Below are 23,182 nucleotides of genomic sequence, written 5' to 3' on the forward strand. Positions count from 1 at the left end.
TGTGTGCTATGGAGAACCATATCCTGATGCTAGGATGCAATTTCCCAATGGAAGTTACGAAATCCACATGTCTGCAAGCTCTGTTTTAGGCATCTAACCACAGAAATTGTTCCTAACAACAAGAATGAGATAGGATCAAGACATTACATGTCAGCAGAAATATCCTCTCCTTCTCCCCCAGTCCACTGCACATTCAGATTTCACAAAACTTTGGTAGGAATTTCCATGACTCATTCAACAGCAATCCATCTTTCATAAGGGTTGCTTTTCTTTGCTACACTACTATAAAAGACTGAAAATCAGGATTTTCTCTTTCACTGAAGAGGTGAATTCATAATTTCATGCCAAATGCATTTGCATAGAAACACAGACTACTTACACATATGAGTACGTCCCCAAAGCCACGGACATAAGCACAAATCTATTCAGTACATAATTGCATTTGCTGCAAACCTTTTTAGACATAAAGTTTGAAGCGCAGAGGTACTGCAGTATATTGGTGAGCAGAAATACAGGCAGTCTAGTTCAATGAATTCCTAACTAGGCAGAATAAGCAGGAATTAGTGTTACACAGGCTGTTTGCGAATAAATATTCTTTAAACAACAGAGAGACAGGCAGCCCTGTGAGCCATTTGGGTAGAACTGCAATGAGTACCAAGCAAGGACATGAATAGATAGGTGTGTTGAAAATGCCTAGATGGACAAAACTATTTTAGATAGAGAAACTGGAACTTGATGCATAAAGAGCCAGGCATGTGGGAACAAAAAAGCAAATTTCACAGAAAGAAAGAAAGAGTGAAAGAAAGACTGAAAGAAAAAAATAAAATTCCCCTACAGGTTTAGCCGATAATGTCAACAAGCATCATTCTTACTGCTCTCTCAGTATATGTCAAGTCCTCTATTGCTTCTAATCTGTTGTAAGCTATATTCTCTATAGACAGATATAACACCAGAGGAGAACATTAAGACCACCTATTCATATTTTTTTGACATCTGAAGTACATTCAGACCTCGGTAGGACTTCAGCTTTGGCACAGAGTGAATCTGTGATCTTATCAAATATGCAATCCCACATAAAGCAACTGCTGAGCTGCACAAGAGTCACATAAATATTAAAACGTTCAGAATGGTTAACTCATCAAACAAGCTGCCTATCCGGACAGATGGACAGAAGGACTGAGGAATACATCATGCAAAATCTTGAATTTAGACTGCACGAAGTACTCTAAGAAACGAGGCAAGCACATACTAAACCCCACATTTACTACATATGTGGTCATCACTGGCTTTTAATCAGGAAAGATTTAAAGTGAATTTCCATAGAGTGTGATTCCTGAGCAGAAGATGGCAGAGGGTCTGTGTTAGGGTGCCCAGCAGGGAGCCAGTATATTTCAGAGAAGGTATAAACCTGCATTGATCCTACAGGGAAAAACACAGGCAGAGAGCAGATGCGTTATTTGGTAAACAACACGTGAAGGCTATCTGGTAATCAGAGACTGCAGTATTTTCCATCCCCCTGCTCGTGTGAAGCAGGTGGAGCCATCTTTTACCAAAACTAAGACACCCAAACAAGGCCATTGCTAACTGCCTGAGAGCGCTCCAGGAGACCGTGGTTAATGCAGGTTGAATGTATTTATTTGCTGGTAATTTATAGCCGCTTCTCACTGGAGGAACTTAGTATCTGATACACACATTTATTAATTTAACCTCCAAAAGGAAAGGTAATAAGCACTTTCCAGAGAGGAGATGAGAGGCACCGAGATGTCTGCGTCTGCTTTTCCGAGGTGCTGAACCCCCTCACAGGGACGGGGCTCCCAGCAGCTCGGCGGGGCTGCACCAAGGCCCTTCTCCCATGGTCTGGGCTCATTGGGGACACCTCTCCCTACGTGTCACCACAGTGTTGAGCGCCACTTGGAGATCTGGGCTTTATTTTAAAGCTTAAAACAGAGTAACCGATGAGCGCATTGTCCCCCAGACTTCTCCACTGCTGGCGCAGGCGTGGGTGCTGTGGGAGGAACACGCCTGGCACATCTGTCCAGCTGTCTCTGCCCATGGTTGGGAGGGCGCTGGGGACGGGTGCCCGGGGCGCTCGGCGGTGCCCGATGGGCTGGGGAGGCCGAGGAGAAGCGACAGCTCGGAGAAGCCTGGCAGTACCATCTAGTGGGTGCTGCCTCGCACAGGCAGCCGCTTCCAGGGGAGAAGGGAGAAAAGAGGACAGAGAACAGAGAAATAAAACATTCTTTATCACTGTTCTTGACAGGTATTATATTGTACTATAGTGCCATTTGTTTAGTTACTGCTACAGCAAGTGCTGTGCAGAAATCTTATAAGCAGCCATATGGCACCTCTGAATGAAAGCCATTATGCTTTTATGAGTAACCCACACTGTCTCTGCTAGGGGAAAGAACCTCCGTTTGCACCAAATGTCATTTTCCTGTTCTGAAAGGAAGAAAATATTTCTGACTTTCACTGAACTCCACAAACCCGAGCTGATTCTCCTCTCCTGACAGTGTTTACACAGAGTCTAAACCCACTGGAGGTCTCAAATACCCACCAGGTATTTCACAGCTGACATTTTGCTGTTTCGATGCTCATGCTTTTCAACTGTGCCATATTAAACAACACCGTTTGCATCTAAGATTAGATTCTATAGTTACTAGTTCATTAATATTTTATAGTTTACCATCCATTACATTTGACAGCAACTGTCCAGTCATTCCTAGCATTATTTTTAAACAGAGTAACAGACCCATAGGAACAGAAAGTCTATTCTCTAAACAGGGTAAAAATAACAAGCCATTAAAAATTCCTAGTACCTGGATGCAGTATCTGGGCTGCACCTCTTAAATTAACTCCGTGCTTTTGCTGTGTAGAGCAAAGTTTTTGTCGTGATTGGAAAAAAAAATATTTTTTTCTCCATCAGTTTCTGTTTCCAACCCTGCTACATTGCATTAAAAGTGGTACATTGTGTTCCGGGGATTTGGTTGTTAACAGCTGTGTAAGGGTCTGCAACTTGCTAGTTGGGGGGTCACAACCAAATACGTCTTCAAGGGAGATGAATAGTTGTACAATACATATAGAGAACACAACTTCTTTTAAAGCTGTGCATATTCGCATGCTTAATTTGCACGTAAAATGATTGTGATTGTGGTCACAGTTGCAGAAAATGCATGTGCAAATTAGGCACATAAAGATGAACACATTTGTATGTGATGGCCGTGAAATACATCAGCCCCTTGTCCACTTTCAGTATCTATGTATAGACTACAGGTATTTGCCTTTTTTTTTTTTTTTTTTTTACTATATCAACTTCAGTTATCAAAAAAGAAAAAAGGGCTTAAATAAAATAAAGCCTATATGGAGACACGTTGTTAAAAGTAATGTAAATAATCTCACTTTACTGCTCCAGATAATTAACACTCTTCAGCAAGAACTTTCCTCTAAATATCAGGCTTCTTTTAGAGAGATTTGCCATTTTACTGCATTCATTACACACACCACACTAAAGTCAAGCCATGTACCAGAAATACTGCAGGGATCACGCAGAATGTAATTGCTCTAATGCTTTGCATATTTATGTTTGAGACCTTTTTATGAAGTGTTACTTTAAAAAAAGAAGGATCAGTTCATCTTTAAAAGGGAGTGATTGATTGCTGCCAGTCAGGCATTCCTTCATTCTTGGCTTCTCTCTTAGTCTCTGTAATAAGTTTTTCACGAACACCAGCCCGCTATTAAAGAACGGTATTCATCATAAGCCAAGCAGAGAGGAGGCAGACTTTGATGGGCACAATACCATATTTCAATCTACAGTGTCCTTTTTGTTAAACTTGATCTGCTGCCTCATTAGCCTTAGAGCAAAAATACACAAAGCCTTTTGTAAATATTAATCAGAAATGTACAAAACCCCTCTCCAGACTAAATTACTTATTATTGGGCTCTCTCCAGGTGATAATATCTAACTAAAAATTTCTGTTTGCCTAAATTGTGGGAGAAAAATACCTTTCTATGTAAATTTATGTAGCACTCTTACAAGGATAAGTATTTTAAGTAAATGCATTTCTTTACTCTTTTCCTTTTTTTTTTTTTAAGAAAAAAAAACATTTATCCTTTACAGAGAGGAAATACACAGCCCTGCTGTATATTGTAGGCTGCAGCATTCATCTGAGCAGTATGAGGTTTAAATTCCTGATATCCAGGTTTATTTCTGGCACTGCTGATTAATATAAGAGTGTTTTTTCATGTTTTCCTGCTGAGCTTAAGCTTTATAGATGTGAGGCTGTGGCTTAAGACACGCTGAATTAACAACACATGCTTTAGGTGAGTAAATATGGCACTACAGAGGAGTTCCCCTAATCGTGGTCCAGATGGGTTCCAAAGCAGGACCGGGGCTGGTGCACTTCACAAGGTCCCTGTCAGAACAATACAGTTTTGGGATTTTGTTGCTGTTGTTGGCTCCAGTGGGTTTTTTCATTAACTTTCAGAATTTCAGCGTTTTTGAGCAAGGTGAGCTCCGCTGCTGTTGGTGAGAGCCAACAAAATGGAAATTCCTCGCACAAAATTTTCACTAACACAAGAACTTGAGGTAATGAAATCAATTTTCTTTGTATAATTACCGGTACAAGGCCAGAGCTGAAACTTTGGGAAGCTCAGGCTCAAATCCTGTCTCGTTCAAGCATTCCCTTGAAGTTTGCGATAAGCATTTAAAAAAGCCATATGTAAAGATGAGATTAGTCATATAACTTCTAAAATCAAAGCTTAAAGGTCGCTATCTTCAGAGTCTCTTTATTAGAGTAAACAATATAAATGCTCTTGGAATTGCGGAAACAAGTTTCATTGCTATCATCGGGCCCAATTCTTCAAGCATTTCGTTGAGGAAAAGTAGTTTCCTTAATGAAGCTATTCTTACCAGCAAAGCTATTTGTCGTGCAAGTCTTTTCAGAATTACACCCCATTATAGTTTATTTATTTGAGAAAAAAAGACTTCTGTGCTCTTTTTAGCAAAACCATTTCAGGCAGAAGTCATCTCAAAAGAAAGGACTGAGCATGCATTTGTGTGACATGAACAGCTAGACCATTTGTAAGTGAAATTAATGCTGTATTGGTATTTGCAGAGTTCAATAACTACTGCCTATTTGGTTGTAAACTTGAGGAGACACAGGCTCTGGTTTTGTTCATGTTTATACAACACCCGGCCCAGCCCTCAGCAGAATTGGAGCCCCAGGAGTCACAGTAATATGGATCTTAAAAACAACGTTACAGACATCTGCCACAAACTCTGCGATAATGACTAGATATCTAATCACAGCTTTCCTCAGGCATCTGAGAGACTTCGCAAGGATTTGTCTGAAAAGTTCGTGGCAACTATGCAGTCAAAATAAGCACTTAAACACCTTGAAAATATACGTGGAGTCAACTTTCTGTGTTGTAATTCTTGGTATTGGATGACTTGTTTGTGGCAGTTATTTTCTGTACATTTTACCTCCCTGAGATTGCATTTGAATCATCTTAAGTGCAAGTCTAGCAATAACAGGCACCATTCACAAGCACCAGTGAAACTCCTGATAACAAACTGTAGCCTTCCCCATCAATCCAGCCAGACTAAATCCCCAGAACCAGAAAGTTAGCAAAACACAGCAGATTTATTTATTTTTCTTTTCCTCTACTAATACTCTTTTCACAACCTGACACAACCTAGTAAAGTAATTCTAATTGTATTTTGGATTGATAGCAGCATTTTTCTCAGAATACACAATGCTTATGAGAACAGTTTTGTTTCTCTATTACAGTACAAGTGTTTCGCCTCGATGGCACAAAATGACAGGATCTATAACACAGAGAAGTCAACGGTAAAACTACCTGAAAATTTATGTCCTAAAAGTAAATAGACGACAATAATTTGGGCTCCATTTTTGTATCACGTAAGAGTGGATTAACGAAGATGATTCAGTAGAAAGCAATTAAAAAGGCCACTGAGGAAATCAGTAGTTACAAATGACACTTCAGAAGGAGGAGTCTGGCTTTTAACAGTGTGTGCCCCCCAGAGAAACAACCCTGCAAGGAAGAAGGAGAGAGCTGGCTTGTCTAAAACTGCTACAGTCAGCCTTGACCCCTAATTCAAAGTGGAGCTGGAATAAATGCTTCTTGAGCTTCAAAAGCAGCCAGCTTTCTTCTGTTTAATCACATTTCTATATTTCTTGACTTCCTTACGGGTTGGACTAGAAGCAGAGAGCTGCCAAGGGGAGGTTGGTAGGTCCTGGAGCAACATCCTGTCGCCGTTCCTAACCCGGGAGCCTGGGAGCAATCGGCCAGAGAGAACCCAACCCGAGAGGCTTCCAAACTTTCTTTTACTCAAAATCTTCAGTTTTCCACCTGACACTTAAAACCGGCTTTTGCTTTAAGTCCATTCCTGTCTTCTAAGCAGAGACATTCTCAACTAGAAAGGACTAAACATTTGTTTTCAGGAAGACTTACTCTCCTCTGTAAAAATACCCTGCATTAGGTCCTTCCCTACGGCCAAATGCTGTGAAATAAATTAAAAGAGCATGCAATCAGTTCACAATGACTGTAATTAGGCAATCAAATAGCCATAGGAAGCAGAAATCATCAATGTCTTTAGCTTGTCCAATTTGTCAGTGGATTTACTTGTAAGGTTGTGGGATTTTTTCTGTGTTTGCTTTGTTTGTTTTGTTTTTAATACAACTCTAAGATTATAGACGAAAATTCAAAAAGGACTACTATCGATTCACTAGAATCCTTCTTATTCACATCTCAGATGAGTGCCTATTAACCCCCGCAATTATCTGAAGTCTTCATGCCGACCCAACGGCTGTGCCAAGCCTGTTGGCCAGGAAGGTGCGCCCCAGGGGCGAAGACCTGGACGCAGGGTCTGCAAAGTACCAGCGCAAAACAAGGAGCAAGCCTCCCCCCGCATCGACGTAGAAATATTTGTGAAGTTTTAATTTAAAGTCTCAGAAAATCCCAGTGTACAATTAAATAAAACTCATCAAAAACGCAACCAAACCATATCCTTCCTGTAATAAAAAGAAGGCAAACAATATGCCCTTATACACGTTTATGCATACCTTTGTAACTGCAGGCTTCCTGCTCAGGAGTTGCCCTGCCAAGAATCATGTATCCTGTGATGAAATTTCTCAATAAATAAAGTGACTTCATTATTGAAAAGCTTAACTGTAGTTGTGTGTGCAGTTTTTAATGCAGTACCAGCCCTAAAGTGCTGATGAGAGAAAACCCAGATGCAGGAGACATTCAAGTTGGAGCCAGGACATTTTAAGGGCTGCAAAGTTTCATTAGCTGAGCTGTGGATCGATTGGTAGATTAAAACACTATATTTGTTCATGGTGGAATCAGCTCCTCCACTGGTGTAAGTCAGCATGGGAGAATGTAAATCTTTGTGTTAGCTGAGGATCAGGCTCCTGATTTATTGTGTCTTCTTAGTATAAGTTACAAAATGAGGGGGGATGCGGGATATTTGCAGGTAGATCGCCATTGTTTGACCTCTGGGACTGGAGCTGTTTGTGGGGACTCTGGGATAAGGGTTGGACAGATTCCAAGTTCATTATTGTAGCCTGATTTGTGGTTAAAACATGTTAAGCCTAAATATTAAGCAAATACATCAGAGGAGGATTTACAGCTGTCCAAGGACATAGTAAACTGTAACACAAGCTCCTAGACCGTATTAAATTTGTATCCCCACGGTTTCTTCTGCTAGGGAATAGAACAAGCAAATCAAGTAATTCCTGAGACACATTAAGGATAGGCTTGCTATAAATTCCCTCAAACTCAATTGTCTGTGCTCAGATTGGAGCCATCAGCTTCTATTTGAAGCTTTGGTATTCTGAAACTTTTTTTTTTTTTCCCCCTGGAAAATTTCAAACAAAGCATATTCTTTTGACTTCCCAGCAACAGAGAGGACAAAGAGATATTTTAAAGTGAGTCCAAAGGGCGTTAAACTACCTCCCACCCATCCTCAGCATTATTACAACAACTAACAGACTGTTGGTGAGCTGGACCTGTTTGAGCGGATGAATCACTGCTCGGCTCCGGCCCCAGCGGAGCGCTGCAGACGCTGAACTGTGTGGGAAGTCAGCTGTCAGGCTGATGCAACAAGTCAGAGTTTACCAATCTGTTCTCAGAAAACCGCAACTGGCAAAATGCTTCACATTACGTCAAAGTACTGAAAACAAGGCAGGAAGAGAGACATACCTCTGCTTCCACTCCTTTAACTACAACGCTCCGACACCTCCCGGCCCACGGACGGTGCCTGCAGGGTGATGTGCCTGCGGGGTGATGTGCTGGAGATGGGGCAGCCCGCTTGGGTGGGGGACCCAGCTCACTCCGCACGTGGGATCCAGACACCTGGAAGCGAAGCCGAGGGCCCCCGTGCACCGCACAAGGAGAGTCTATCAGAACAGCACCCAAATCCGTTCAGGTGCGGAGCCCAAGGCAAAGGCTGCGAGCGGCTGCCCAGGACAAGCCTCGAGAAGGCTCCAGGCCAGGGCTGACTCTTTAGTCCTGTCTTCTAGACACCTCACTTTGGGCTGCAGGTTTGGGCTGCAGGTGGTATCTCCCCCCAGCCAGCACCTGGTCTGGAAGCTGCTCCTGAAAGGAGTAACTTTTGCCCCTTTCAGAGAAAAGGCTCAGTACTCTTAAAGTCTGAGCTGAGGGGACAGAAACATGAACTTTCTGGTAGCAGCCTTGCAGTTTGCACATTCACCCAGAACAGTGGAGACTCAGATCTGTTCATTCCTCTCTCTACCTTGGGGAGTTTGACTCTCATCTGGTACGGATGCTCCAAAAAACTCTGTTGGGGGCTTTGGGTGTGGAGTGGAGGGATTTTCTGTAAAAGGTGTTTTGCTGCACACAAAATAATGCTAAAATAATTGGACCTAAGGGAAACACAAGGGGAAGAGTCTTGCTTCTGGTCTCTGCTCTCAGAAGTTTACATGCTTGTTTTTTGAAGTCACAAGATGAAATTTTGGAACAGTCCTGGGAGCCAGGTCAGCATCCATAATTCATCTTTATCAGTAAATTGTCACCAGTGGGTGACAAAGGCATATTCCTACTTCTGTGTTCTTTCTCCCTCTTCTGCGGCATCAAATAATCTAAATATTTTCTCCGTACCTGCATAACATCAGCTGGCAGAGAGAACCTTCTGCCAGGCCTCCAAGAGGCTGCAAACCTGCTGGTTTGGGTGCCCTTCTCAAAAGCAGAAGACCTGGGTTTGTAACACTGGAACTCTGATAGCCTGGACCCTGGGAGGGAATGAAACAGTATGATAACCATTTCTCATGGCTGCCAGGTTTTAAAGGAAGGTGATCATTCTGCTGGATTTTGTAATGAGCACAGTCATGTCAGAGTATATTCGTGTGCCCTGGGAACGCTGACCAGATGAAGACCCACAGGCCAGTTCGTGAATCCCACCCACGCTTATGAAGGTAGTTGGGACAGAAATATTCAATCTTGTCCAGCAAAACATTCACTAAATGTCTCCTAAGACATTTTCAGATCATAAACTGAGTAACCAAACTAGTGCAGGCACTTCCAGGGATGATGCGGTATCTTGGCAGCATCTCACTGGTCTCAACTCTGCATTTAAGTATCGAAATTCTGCTTAAATCTTACTTTAAGTACCTAAATCCTGTGCTGGATTTAATCTTGAAGGCTTCATTTTTTATTTTAGAGACGATCTTGAGTTGTGAGAAAACACATCTATAACATGCTGGAATGCCAAGCACACAGATAGGACTATAGTGCTAGAAAAAGAGGGAGGTTTTGGTGTAAGGCAATATGCTGGGGAGAAATGCACAGCGAAGATGTAAGACTCAGGGCAGACGCACTATAACTCTTATCTCTGTCCCAGAACAGTGTATTTATTCTCTGTGAAACTTTAAGCAAGTTGCTCAATCTCAGCTTCAATCCCCCATCTGTAAAATGGGTGTCATCCTTAATTTATTTTAGCTTTTTAGATCATACACTTTTACGATTGGGAGTGCCTAGTTTATTACCTATGTATTCGGTGCCTACTTCGATAAGTCTTTGATTTGAGTTAACATAGGTCAATGCCACCACAGCTAAAGTAAAGGTAAGAAGACAACAACACACCCTTTACACACTCCCACCCTGAAGGATCCCCAGAGGAAAGCAGAGGAAGAATGTCTGACCTGTCACCCCTCTTGCTCTCATTTATTGGTTAAAATCCAGATGATTTCCAGCAGGGAGCCACTGCTGTGTTACGGAAAGCAAAGATGCAAAGCACCGTAGGTCTGCTTTGCTCCAGGAAGTCTCAAGAAGCCACAGGGGACTGGATTTTTGGGTTTTGAAAAGACTTTGACACCTGTTTTCCTGACATTCTTGATACAGATGTTCAAGCCGGGCTGTCAGCACGGATACTTGCAAAACTGGAGTGAGAATGGCATCGAGATGAATGGGTCCAGCCAGATGAATACGGCAAGAATCGTTGCATTGACTCTAGATAGGGGCTAGAAAACTCAGAAAACATCTGCTTGTTTCACTTTTTGGCACTTTCTTATATAAAAGTCAACTGCAGTGAAAGCCCTGGAATTAAACAGCACACAGTCAGGGGGAGCAGGCGCTGGAAAGGGTGAGGACAACTTCTGCCTTGTCATTGCGTGCGAGGGGACACAAGGAATGTGGCTGAATGCAGATGTGCTACTCTCGTCATTAACCTTAAATGAGGCCCAGAGTATAAACCAAGTTTCCCATTCACTTTCAAGCTCTCTGAATCAGATCCTTGGCTCTCTGACACATAATGAAGAGAATAATGAAGGGAATTTTTTTTACTAATTCCAGTAGAGATGGAAGACTGCTAAGTGTGTCAAAACAAGAGTCTATGTAACCAAGCAAAACATAATTTTCCCGAGTGGTATATGCTTTACACAGTGCAGGCCTTTCATGAATCAACTGTCTTCCCACTAACTAGGATATCGGCAATATCCTAAATAGAAATTACCTCAAATAGAAATCAGCAGTAACAGTAGCCTCCACATCTGTAGGCCAACGGCCACCACAAAGATTCGTTTCCCTTCTCCATCCTCCCCAAAGACACATTCACATAATCCTCCCTAACCTCTCTGAGCCCATCTGATGATGGTTTCCGGGAGGAATTGCCACCTAAAAGGAGCCAACAACGCGCCTCGTTGAGCTCACGTGTTATATTGCATTCATTTAAACATCCTGATACCAACCACCTGCACACAGGATTACTCAGTTTAGGCTTCTCCTACGCTGAAATCACCAGGTATTTTATTTTCAGTAATGGCTGGATTGGCAACTAAAACCACGACACATCTGCCCATCGCTGCTTCTTGCCTGCAGTCGTCGGTTACTCTCTCTTTCTGCTTCTCGCTATCCTGCAGTGTTTAACATGAAGACAGGCTGTGATGCCCACGCAGAGTGCCTTTGACTCGAGTGAGGAATCTGCTCCTGTTCAGGGCTGGTGACAATCTGTAAACTCTTCGTGACAGAGACTGTATCTTGTTATGCAGTTGTACTGTGCTTAGCACAATGAGGTCTTAATCCCGACTGAATGCTGTTATATCATAAGCAATAACTATGATAGGGAGGAAATTGCAGCACAGTGACGGTACAGAGGAACTGCTCTTGATATTTTTAGCAAGGGTGTAGTATAGAAATAATAACATGGTAATATAAAAGCAGCTGTTGAAAGAGAAGACTGACCTCCTACTAGGGAATGTTTTTCACTTTTTCTGTAATCCTGATACAAACCTCTTGGATTATGTTTTGTTTTTACGGTTGTACCTGGGGGACAGGGAGGCTCGTGACATAAACAAGTTCAGGCTCTAATATCCTGGGAGATCATCAACAATTAGTAAGAGCTAAAAAAACCCCCAACCAAACGATAGCTGCTCTGCTCTTATCATAAGTGGCTTTCTGTGAGAAACCAAGAACCACAGAAAAGCTGTGATATTTTCTTATTAATTTTGACACGTAAGTTTTACAGTTACGTTTTGAGATATTTTATGCCTATGCTCTCTTTCCTGAAGACGATGTCGGCTCTAATTCTCTGAATAACCACCACGAAACCTACACACATGTATCAGATGGATCTGTGTTTGGCGATCGAGCTCTGCAGTACTTAATGCAGTATCATTTCTCCTTCAAATTGCCAGCCAAATTCTACAAAAAAAGGGATAAATTTTGCCCTTGACTGCTCTTTTCCTATTCCAAAGAGGTCAGCTGAGGATGCAATTTCTCCTAACATACTTAATTTCACACTCCTACTTGGAGTCTCTTAAAGTCACTTTGTAATATAAACCTAAAATTTTATTAGCATTATATACTCAAGCACAAATAAGCTTTCAATCTGCAGAGTTGACTAACACTCCTTCTGAAACATAATTTTTAATTTTAATTGATACCTAAAGCTTCTTTTGTATTTCTGATTTTGGATGACTGAATGGTACGTTGAAGGAGAGTCACGCAGCAGTTCTCCCACACCAGTGGTCTGAAAACGCCTGTAGATCAGGGACAGGAGGAACTGACATTTGAAAATAAAAGATGTCGCTTCAACTGAAAATTTATTCGAGTCCATCAGCAGCAGTCTTACTGAATAGCAACTTTATTGTTACAACACCAGAAATGGAGTCCAACACAGCCTGAAAACTAGATTCCAGTCTATTCTGAAAGCAAAAAAAACAAAATAACAACAAAACCACATCGGACCAGATTTTCTAACATGGTCATTGTTACAAGCAATAAGACTAGCACTCAGATGTCTAACCACATGGCTGTTCTCCTAATTAGCTGGGATCAAAAAATTGTGCCTGAAAAAGCAGAAACCATATTTTAAAAATAGGCCTCCGAGGCCAGATTTTCAAAGCTTCAGCTTCCAATCCAACACCTACGTGAAAAAGGCAGATTTTGAGAAGAAACTCCCAAACTCCTCTCATTCCCAGGAGGTGGGACCCCAGTTAAGCACATCTGAAAAAACTTCCCACTTCATTTGTTCCCTAAATGCTGGTTAACTCCTGAAACCCACCCGCTCCTGAGCCTCTTACGTGGCAAATGCTGTATGGTCAGTTGTTTTTTTAAAAAATCGGCCCCCGTGTTTACGAAACAAACACTTCATGAGAGGCAGGGGCGGGATGGGGCCTGGAACATTTGCATTTCTCTGTTATAATGTGCGGTTTTTGTGCTTTATCTTTGCAATCCAGAAAACGAACAATGCATTGTCTGAAAGACACTTTCTTCAAAAATGCAGTCCAGATGAAAGCTTAAAATTGTGTACATTCATACATACACACAGACAATGTGTATGTGTTTGTATCCGTATCTATACGCAAAGTTAACTTGCCAAAATCTCAACACAGAAGCACACATGTAACATCTCAGCTGAAGCTGATGGAGTCGGAATTCAGCCTTTGGGCCATTATTTTAAACTGCAAAACTCATTTCATTTAGGAAAACAAAAACAAACAAACAAACAAGCAAAACCCCTTCTCATCATGGAACTTTCAAAAAATATTCCCCTGGAGCAAAATGGCTGTTTCCCCTCCCACACAAACTGGCAGCCAAGTCAGGAACAGTGCTGAAGACTTCCCATGCTTGCAGAATCAGATATAAAATTTGCAGGAAGGCTGGCACTTATTTTCTCACAACAGTTTGTTCTTCACATATTTCACAACTTTTAAGTTCCTTAATGTAAATTGGAATCGTACATTTTGCCTCCATGTGTTTTATTGACTCTGATCACCATACGAACACCATGTAAGAGATGCGGCGCTAAACTCAGCAAGCTGGCCGCAGTTCTGCCCAGGTAATCCTCCCCTTTCTCCTTAAACACCCCAGTGTGTTCCTGGCGCATCCTCTCTGCTGTGACTGGACCAACAGGGGCAGCTCCTGTGAAAACCCAGAGACGATTCAGCAGGAAGGGGGAGGTTTGAACTAGAGGAGACCTTGTTGGCTGCAGGTTTCTTCTATGGCTTTGGGCAGCTGCAGGTCCTCTCCCTGTTTGAGTGCTTAATTCTCACTGCAGTCAGTGCCTAAATACCTTGAGCGTGCAGGCAGGTCCTGGCCAGAGAGGTGCCTCTTGTCCAGCAGGACTCTGAACGCATTACCGGGCGAGTGTTACAAACGAGACTCAAAGGTGCCAGAAATCAACTGTTCTTTGAACAAAGCGTGAAACTCAGGTGGTCTCCTCTCCACACCCCCAAATGCTCTACAAGCACAAATTCACAGCATTTGTCCCCAACAGTTTACAAAGGAAGACACCAAAGGGGAACAGGGTGGAAATACCCTTGGCTTATCGTATGCAAAGCACGTTCATCTGATCAAGAGGCCGTTGGTCATGTAGAAAAGTACATTAGGCTGCAATCAGATTCAACTGGATTACTCAAGAGATACTTCTCAGTGTGAAGAAAAGCCTTGGAGAGCAGCCCTGGATGAGGTACTGAAAGCCATGGAAAAGCCAGGACTTAGAAGGAGATCATCTGCTGCTGTCCCTTGACCACAGTGTCTCCTTATACATGTAGCAGTTTGTGGCTGATTGGTTCTACGGATTTTTGGGAAGGCTTTTGAGACTTAGAAAGAACTAAAAGAATATCTGAAATGATTTCCCTAATCAAGTTTCTGTTCCTTTCATGTTCAAATACTGTTTAATTTAATTTCCCATCAAGCTAACAATTTCTGTCCAGTATTTTCCCCACTAACTAACATCAGTTGTATGTGTCTTTTTTCCATCACGTATTATGAATTTTCTTTTGCAAATTTCATTACTTGGTCCAGGGTCTGCTTCTTTTTTAAAAAGGTTGTCTGTGGTTCAGTTTTATCAGGAACAATATTGATTGTGACATACTTGCATATTCCAAAAAGGACTGTAAACCCACATAACACTTTAACTGCCAAAAATGCTTTTTCAATTTTTCTTTCTTAAACAAACTCACTTGGACCAAAACATCACATTTCATTTTTCTCTCCCTTCTGTGTATGTTTTTGCTTGGAGTTACATTTCTCTGTGTCTAAGCAATGGATATGAATCAAGATTCAAAATTTGGATTCTATTCCTAAAACAAGAACCGCAGAGTTTTTGTTGGTGCTGACCAGACACGTGCATGTTTGTGTCGCTCCAGAACCTTTCTCAGATTTTAGATTCCTTTGACCTAAAGAATTCATGAACAAACCTGGCCAATTGCTTGAGTGCATGATCCTTGCATGCATGATACCTGCATGGACCACCAATCTCTACCAGTATATTTCAGGTTTTATACATGGAGGGTACATTATTTCACTACCTTCTACTGCGGTTAAATTTCACAATAAGCAGTCTGGATGATTTAAAAATAAAATTCAAATATAGGATCTGCCATAATATTTCTGAAAACATTACATATTATTCTGAATACAAATTACGGAACACATTTCAGCAAGGCTAACGTTTTATTGTGTATAATGCACATCTGTAATTTACTGGACTAATCAGAAAGCCAGCACAGTATAGAAATTTGCCACTAATAATGATTTATCTGCTACGCAATTACAAGACAAAGGTATTCTCATTCACGGTTAGTAGCTGGAGACATGAACGTTCTGGAATCCTACTTTAAGCAGTACAGCTAATTTGCTATTTTAACATTATCATGCTTTAAAGCAGAACAATGCATACTGGACTATGAAACATAGCCCTGAGTGATACTGAAAAGTAACATGCAGAAGAGAACCCTTCCTGAATTTTAGCAGGATCCAGGAAAAGAATGCTAAACTGCATTTTTTTATGCTACTTATATTGTTGCTATGAGTAAAAACTCCGTTCACTGTTTTCATGCCACACTAAGGGATGGAAATAGTCTGTTTGGTGTCCTTGAAGGCAGCTGGTCCATGTAAACACCAGCAATGAACAACAGACATTCACACTATTTGGGTTTTTTTAATAATTAAATTGCTGTTCGCAATTACAGCAATATAATCTGCCATACAAAATTTGGTCTCAGTTGAATTCCAGGCTGCTTTCCTGAAATATTTTCCAGATATTTTGTTTACCTCAACACCGGTAAGAATAAAATCAGCTCGGGCCCAATTTGAAGCCAACTTTACATTTGCAAACTAGAACCACACAAACCATGCTGTTGCACAGCTCTGCACTAAACTGGGCGGATCTTACTCATTTAGAAGTATATTCTTTTTGACTTTTCATTTGTTTTGAATCAAGCTAAACCAAGCTCACGGAAATTAGTGCCAAAGAAAAATGTTGCATTCACTTCTGCAAAGAAAAAATGCCACATTTCACACGGTGCTAATCATTTTCTGGGCTTGCTTATTCATAAAAGCAGTAGTTATTTTTTTGTCTGATTATTTAAAATGTATTTCCACTGTTGTAGCTCTAGAAATTCAATATTTCCACATTTCAAAACTTCTCAAACTTTCAGTTTTGGTCACAGATGGTTTATCCAGGACTCTATTGATTTCTAACATGAGTAAAATGTATCACAGTTTTACCAAAAAATACAATAAAAAGAAAATACTTAAGAAAAAAGCAGATTGGTATAATTCAGAGAGAGACTCAAAAAAAAAAAAAAAAGTTCCCGCAGGAGACTTTAAAAAAAAATAAATTAGAAACATCATCTAGAAACCGTGTTTGTAGCAGAAAAACTGGCAAAAGCTTCTGAAAAAAATCCGAAGTTAAGGCTGTTGACTAAAACCATCCCATTCCTTAAACAAATGTTGCCATTTTATAGGTGGAAGAGATTGTACATGATAGAGAAATGAGCAATCAGTGCAGTGACAGTTTGTCACCTTCATTAAAGTTTCTGCCTGTCTCCAATCACTATGACCTCATATCCTTCCAAAATCACCAAAGGAAATGCCTCCACAAAGTAATGCAGAGAACAGAGAAAATGCAGGCCCTTCACAACGCTGCTTCTCTGCTGTCAATTATCTTAATTGACTCTACCTGTCTACAAATGTTGCCCAATACAGTCATCTAACCCTTACGTTATTACAAATCTCTTCAGGTACTTTTCAGGAGCATAGCAGCTTTGCATTTATGTTAGACATTATGTTCAAACCCCGGATATTAATCTTAAAAATCAGTGAGAATCTCTTTGTTGTTATTCCAGCAGGCTTTGAATCAGACCTAAGACAAACCATAAATGCTCTTAGTTTTCTTTTTTATCCTAAGAGTCATGGGCCCCTTTGGATCCCAGGACTTTTTATAAGTTTTTCAAAGTAGCTACCAATAAAAGGGTTTAAAAGTGTAGAGTTGAGTAGTAAGGTTTAATTTCACAGCTACATGAGATACAAAAACTACCAGAGGTACAATCTACAGATGAAATAAAAATAAATAAACCCATGTTTCTATGATAGAAAGAACTTCTTATTTCCCTTATTTCTTAAAACTTTATTCCCCAAGTTACTGGAAACTATCAGGCAGATGGATTAATTCTTCTGAAATGCAGACCTTAGGACAGAGTGTGTTATACTGCAGATTGGCTTCTGCGAGAATAACCCTATCAGTGGCTGATGCCATCAGCAGCAACAGCCTCCCACGAATCCCCCATTAAAGGAGATTTTCGTAAGCTGAGACCTTCACGCTCGGTGTTGACGTCCCATTTCTGAATCATGATGTGCATCACTTCTACAGAATAACACTGTTCTAGATCAGGGCACCACGGTCTCGTTCTGCAGGACCCCCCTGCCCAAGCTGTGAGCAAGTCCCGATGCCACGCTGGGAACGTACCCGGCTTTTCCAGCTCCGCTTCTCCTGTGTGACATTTCAGTCATCCTCTTTTTGTAGCTACCAATGACAAGGACAGAATTTTGATGAGGAGAAAAAGCTCTTGCAAAGTTTATTTGTAATTTTGACACCACAGAAAAATCAAGAGGAATTACGTGCTATTGCTTAAAATGTGAAATTAGCAGCAAATGGAGATCTCTTACAGTCCCTGAAGTTGAGAAGACATTCTTTCTGTCATGGAGTAGACACTCAGTGCAATCAGCACGTTCTACATAGGTAATTACTTTTACTACTAATGGTGCCTCCCACTCAGTGAGGAAGATAAGATGTTCCAACACTACTTAATCACAATGCTTCATTATTGCTCCACCACCTACTGGGTAAAACAATTCACATGCTCTATTCAGCAACTCTCACAAATGAGAAAAATTTATGAATATGCGAGCAAACCAGCACATAGTTAGTCTACAGAAGAGGCACCGCCCTGAATAATTGTCAAAGACCATAGAAAGTTTGGAACATCTGCAGTTCTTTTTTGTCCGTTCCCCAAATACTCAAGAAAAAGAATAAAATTTGCAAAACCAAGAGAAAGCCATCCCTATGGTGATTTGATACCCTGAAAGTGTTTTGGGTTCTTTTGCTGAAGCTTCAGAAATTTCCTTGAGACAGAACACAATGTGTAAAAATAGATGCATTCATTGCAGTTTCATGTTTTATTTTTGGTATTATTTTTCATTCTTTTGTGCTAACAGCATGCTACAAATTGTTTTACTACTCAATGTATCAAGAACTGACACAGAAAACAAGAACTAGGGAATAAAAACTCCCTCTTTGTAGGGTTTACAAAATCTTCTACATAAGTTCAAATGAAGAGCAGACAGTGGTTTAGCTGACTGATGTAGTGGAGAGTGTCCCACGCAGGGTACACGGAATGGATTTTCAGGAGCTCTCACCGTGATGGAGCCAATGTAAATCACTTTGGAAAATATATCAAAAAGACAGAGAGTGTCTTCATTTTCCATGAATGTAAAAGGAAAGTATGTACTGCTATTGTGCCTTAAAAGGCAATTTTGGCCCACTGGCGTCTGAATGCCGGCCCTTTCCTGGATACAGCGTGTGACACTGGGAGCCCTTGACTTCTGTCTCAGGATGGGCTGGGACACAAGCTCAAGCAATTAGTACATCTCCCATGTACCCAGCCTTGATTACACCTGTGTTACAGCAAGCCGTGGACAAGTAGTAATTTATAAAGACTGAAGCTGTATCTTCTATCTGTCTTTGTATTTTCCCAATGCTATGGCAAAACTAAAAAAACCTCAGGTAGTTCCCAGTTCCCAGATCACCTCCTAAGTTGTTGTCAAAGAAGAAGATGCGGCAAGAAAGAGATTTTTCTAACAGCACTGAAGAACAAGCTACTTCAGGGATGGGAATCCTCATTCAGCAATGAGAATCCAGTCTTTTTGCAACAAATTAGGCTGCCCTGATAATACCTGAGCTTGCTGAAATCTGGAAGCCTGCGCTTCCAGGAAGGCTAGCAAAACACACAGATGCATTTTAATTCCGGAATAATATTTTAAAAACTATAAGGAAAAGGCTTATTTTGTGAAGCAGTAAACTGCCCATGGGGAAAAAAACTGTCACATTTACATTGTAAGAGTCCCAATAAAACAGCAGGAGGATGTCTATCGGGGACAATGTGATTCCATGAGCATTTTGACTTTTTGTTTCCTTAAAGTACCATTTTATCCTTGTGGTTGGAGGAATAACTAAAAACAAGGTGAAATTTAAATTTATTTTGGTTAAAGCTTAACATGTTTGACTCAGTATCAGGATTTTGGGCAACCTGACTTGGAGTCTCTGAGTGCTGGGATCAACAGGAATGCAAGCAACGCCCCCAGCTTCGCATCCCAACCTACCGCTGCTCCAAACAGATTTTGCAGCTCTCTGTGTGGCCGCGCTGCACTGAAGACATGGATAAACATTTTTATTGACTCAGCCAGGAAGAACAATCCGGCTTCTCTAGAGCAGCAGTGAAGCAGGCTTACCAGCCTTCTCTAAAATACTGATTTATGCTCACCATCTAAATCTTTTATTTTGGCTATTAGCAGATGTATGTAGTTTTAATATCTTTATTCACTTTCATCATAGAACATCAGAATAACACGAGTTGCAGAGACAGCACCTGTACAACAGATCGTGATTAATGAGGGAAGATGGAAAGAAGTGTGTACACACAGTACAGTGTGCATACAGGGTGCTTCCCAAAAACCTTTCCTAATCCTGGGCAATATTGTATTCCTCGTGTGACAGGAGTGTCTCAAATAGCTACTAGAAAGTTGAGGGGTTGGGATGCAAGGCCTTTCCTAGAGCCAGGTTGTGTGATGAGAAATGGAAGGAGTCACTGCATATGAACACTGAATGCAAATGCTGAAAATAAAGGGAACTTCTACCTTGAAGAGTTTCAAATAAATGAATAAATGTGGTGTAGATTAATGAGAGAATGAATTTCCATAGGTGTTTGCAGTACTTAATGGTCAAATGGATAAAACTGTAAATTTTAGGGCCTTACACCTTCCTTCTTTCAAATTGAAAAATAAAAGGACAAAAATTAGATATTATTAATATTTTGGACAATTTAACAATCAGATCCTTTTCTAATGGAGACATCGCTAGTGGATTCACCTTTTGGGAGACTGCAAGCTCATAGGTGCCACGTTCAGAGCTGACTGTAAGCTCAGCTAACCAGTGCTCACACAAATGTACGGTAACTTACCGATAAGGAAATCAAGAGAATTTTTAAGCATGTGCATGTGAAGAGAAAAATTATTTAAGAAGTCAAATATACGTGTGCCTTTCAGAAAAAAAATAAACGTATGCATTTGCTTTTTACTAATCAAATGGAAAATTGTTTTGTTTTAATGGTTTTGAAACTTCCCCATCCCTTGAGCAAACAGTACCCATTACTTTAAACACCCCAGTGTCTAGTAATTGTTCACAAATGTGTCAGGCTACCAGTAATTTAAGTCCTGTCAGGAATAAATCTCAGACACTTACTTCTTCCAGTCAGTGACTTGAAAAAAAACCCGCCCACATGTCAATTACAGGAAGCTCCTCTCGGTGGCTTTGTTCGGAGCCTGTGTAAACACAAAAAGCTTCCTCCTCGCTAACAACTGTTTTCTAAACCCTATATAAATGTTTATGTGAACTATCCTGCAACAGCATCTAAAGCAATAAAAAGCAGGCACGTAAAAAACAATCTGTGTTGTACTTGTTGGCAATAAATGTACAGCCTGTGGAAGCTGTATATCCAGTTGTGAATTATTTTCGCTCAGAGGTCTGACCTCAAAACATTTAAATGTTAGACTGTAAATCAAAATGATCTACTTCTGCTATCTACAGATTATTCCCCAGTTTCTGTGTCCTGCTAAATACATGGGTCTGCAAATACTTGCACATTAATATGTAAATAAGTACACAGGTAGAGGTATATTCCAGAGAGACACGGGGGAAAGTCAAAGAATCAAAATATATGAGAGGGTGTATTTTCTCACCTATGTTATTGTTCTCTGCAAACCACCGGGGAGTAGCCACAACCTGATGTATGACTGATGCAGGATAAGAACAGAAAAAATCACTGGAGAACAGCTACAGGAAGAATTTAAAAAGACCAAACAAGGTAAAATCTGGAAAGCTTAGGGTCATGAAATGACACGTTCACCTACCTGACACATTAGGAGTCACTAATTCTGAAATGAGGTCCTCAAAAACCTCGTTCAGCTAGTCTGGAAGAGCCTAGATCCCTCAGATATCTAAGTTTCCACTAAAAAATATGCTAAGCACTAGAATTTTTGCTGTTTTGCCCTGCTATTGCAATTTTGCTTTGTATTGCAACAAGATCCACAAGGTAAATGCTAAATATCCTTCTACCTATATTTGTCCACACGGTCTGATTCAACAGTGATGTTCTGAGATGGCCCCATGGATCAAGGGCTGCCACCACCTTCACCTTTGGTAGGAACTTACCAGGTAGTTTATTGTATTTGGGTTCAGCGTAGGAGACTCAAGTCCAAACCCCTCCATGTCCTGATTTAGGGTGGGTATTTTAACTCTCACCTCACAGTAAAGCCCCCAGCTGAGTATCCTCCAGTCTTTCCCACTGAGACTGTTCCACTTTGTCTACACATTTGAATATTTGTTAGAAGAGAAACTGAAAGGTGATGCTCTCACATTCTGCACCAGCACCTCAGCCAGCAGACTTAATCTGTCTTTCTATCTCCCCCTCTTTAATACCTTCCCATGCAAAACAGGAACGGTTTGGTGGTTAATGTGCTCTCCTGGGAGGTGGCAGAACTGGCTTCAAATCCAGTTAGGCAGGGGACGGTTCCACGCTGCAGAGAAGAGCTCTAACTGTTGGCAGGATGGCAGAGCCAGACCGCGCTCCGCTCCCAGCAGGGCTACCTGGATGGGAGCCCCAAGCCAAGAGGTGCTTGAGCTGGCCAGAGAGTTTTCGGTCTCTCCCTGATGGCCAGTTTGGATGGCCAGTCTGGCCTCTTGGCATTTTCAGCCCCAAAACTTGCCTGCTAGGAGACCTTTGCAGCCAGGCTGCCCGACACAGAGAGAAAAACATCACGAAACAAGAGAGCATCCAAATATTAAGCCTGGTGGGCTACAAACTCTGATTCAGACAAAGCCTTTACTGAAACCATGGGGAGTTTTGCTGAGTTACATATGACAGGTTTTAAGTCCTTCATGTATATCACAAAGCCCCCATTCAGTTCACTGACCCGGACTTTGGAAGGCATAGGCTGAGATCCCTCTGAAATTGCTTCGTAACCGTTTTACAGATAAGGATTAGTTAAACAGTATTGCTCTTTTCTCGTGTGAGTAAATCTGATTCTCCAAGAACAAAGGAAGAACTTTAGGAATCGGCATAATGCAAATGAAATGGCAATGATTTTCCAAACTGGAGCATCCTGTAGCTAAAAAGGCTAGCCCACACCAGCATACGTAATTTAGGATTGAGTTTTGAGGTTCCAACTTGGGAAATGCTCTTATTCAAAAGCAAAGGAGGATTTTTTTGGAGGAGGGAATGCAGGATCTGGCCCTAACCTTTTAGCCAGAATGACTCACCCTCCACTGTGCTATATTTCTTTATGGTGGATCATATTATATTGCCAAATGAAAGGAATATGATGTTCGGCACAGGGAAAAATACAGACGAACCAGAAGAGCAGATGAGGTGCTGCAGTTTAAATTGTGCTTTTCAGGTTTTTTTTATGTATCATAACTGTATGCAAGGATGCCCTGGAGCTATGCTATGAGAAAAGCACTTTAAGAGGAACCAACATAAAGGAACAAATAGCAATAAATGACATAAGTATAACACCTACTTATTTTTTCAGAGATACAGAAGATTGGAAACAGTACAAACATTATAGTGTTGTACAAAGTGTA

General features: G+C 41.1%; 1 protein-coding gene across 3 annotated transcripts in view; it reads right to left on the minus strand.

The window, feature by feature from the left end:
* Positions 1-23,182, minus strand: part of TSHZ2 (teashirt zinc finger homeobox 2) — a 216,641-nt gene that overhangs the window by 149,670 nt on the left and 43,789 nt on the right. The window contains exon 1 of one of the 3 annotated variants that reach the window (XM_065645593.1): positions 7,083-7,147. The exons of the other annotated variants lie outside the window; for them this stretch is intronic. Coding sequence (XP_065501665.1) covers positions 7,083-7,131 — 49 coding nt within the window. The 5' untranslated portion in view covers positions 7,132-7,147. Of the gene's footprint in view, positions 1-7,082; positions 7,148-23,182 lie in introns of those variants that run through there. 3 annotated transcript variants of the gene reach the window in all.

This window comes from Caloenas nicobarica, chromosome 15 (assembly GCF_036013445.1).
Source record: "Caloenas nicobarica isolate bCalNic1 chromosome 15, bCalNic1.hap1, whole genome shotgun sequence".
In the NCBI taxonomy this organism is placed as follows: Eukaryota; Metazoa; Chordata; class Aves; order Columbiformes; family Columbidae; genus Caloenas; species Caloenas nicobarica.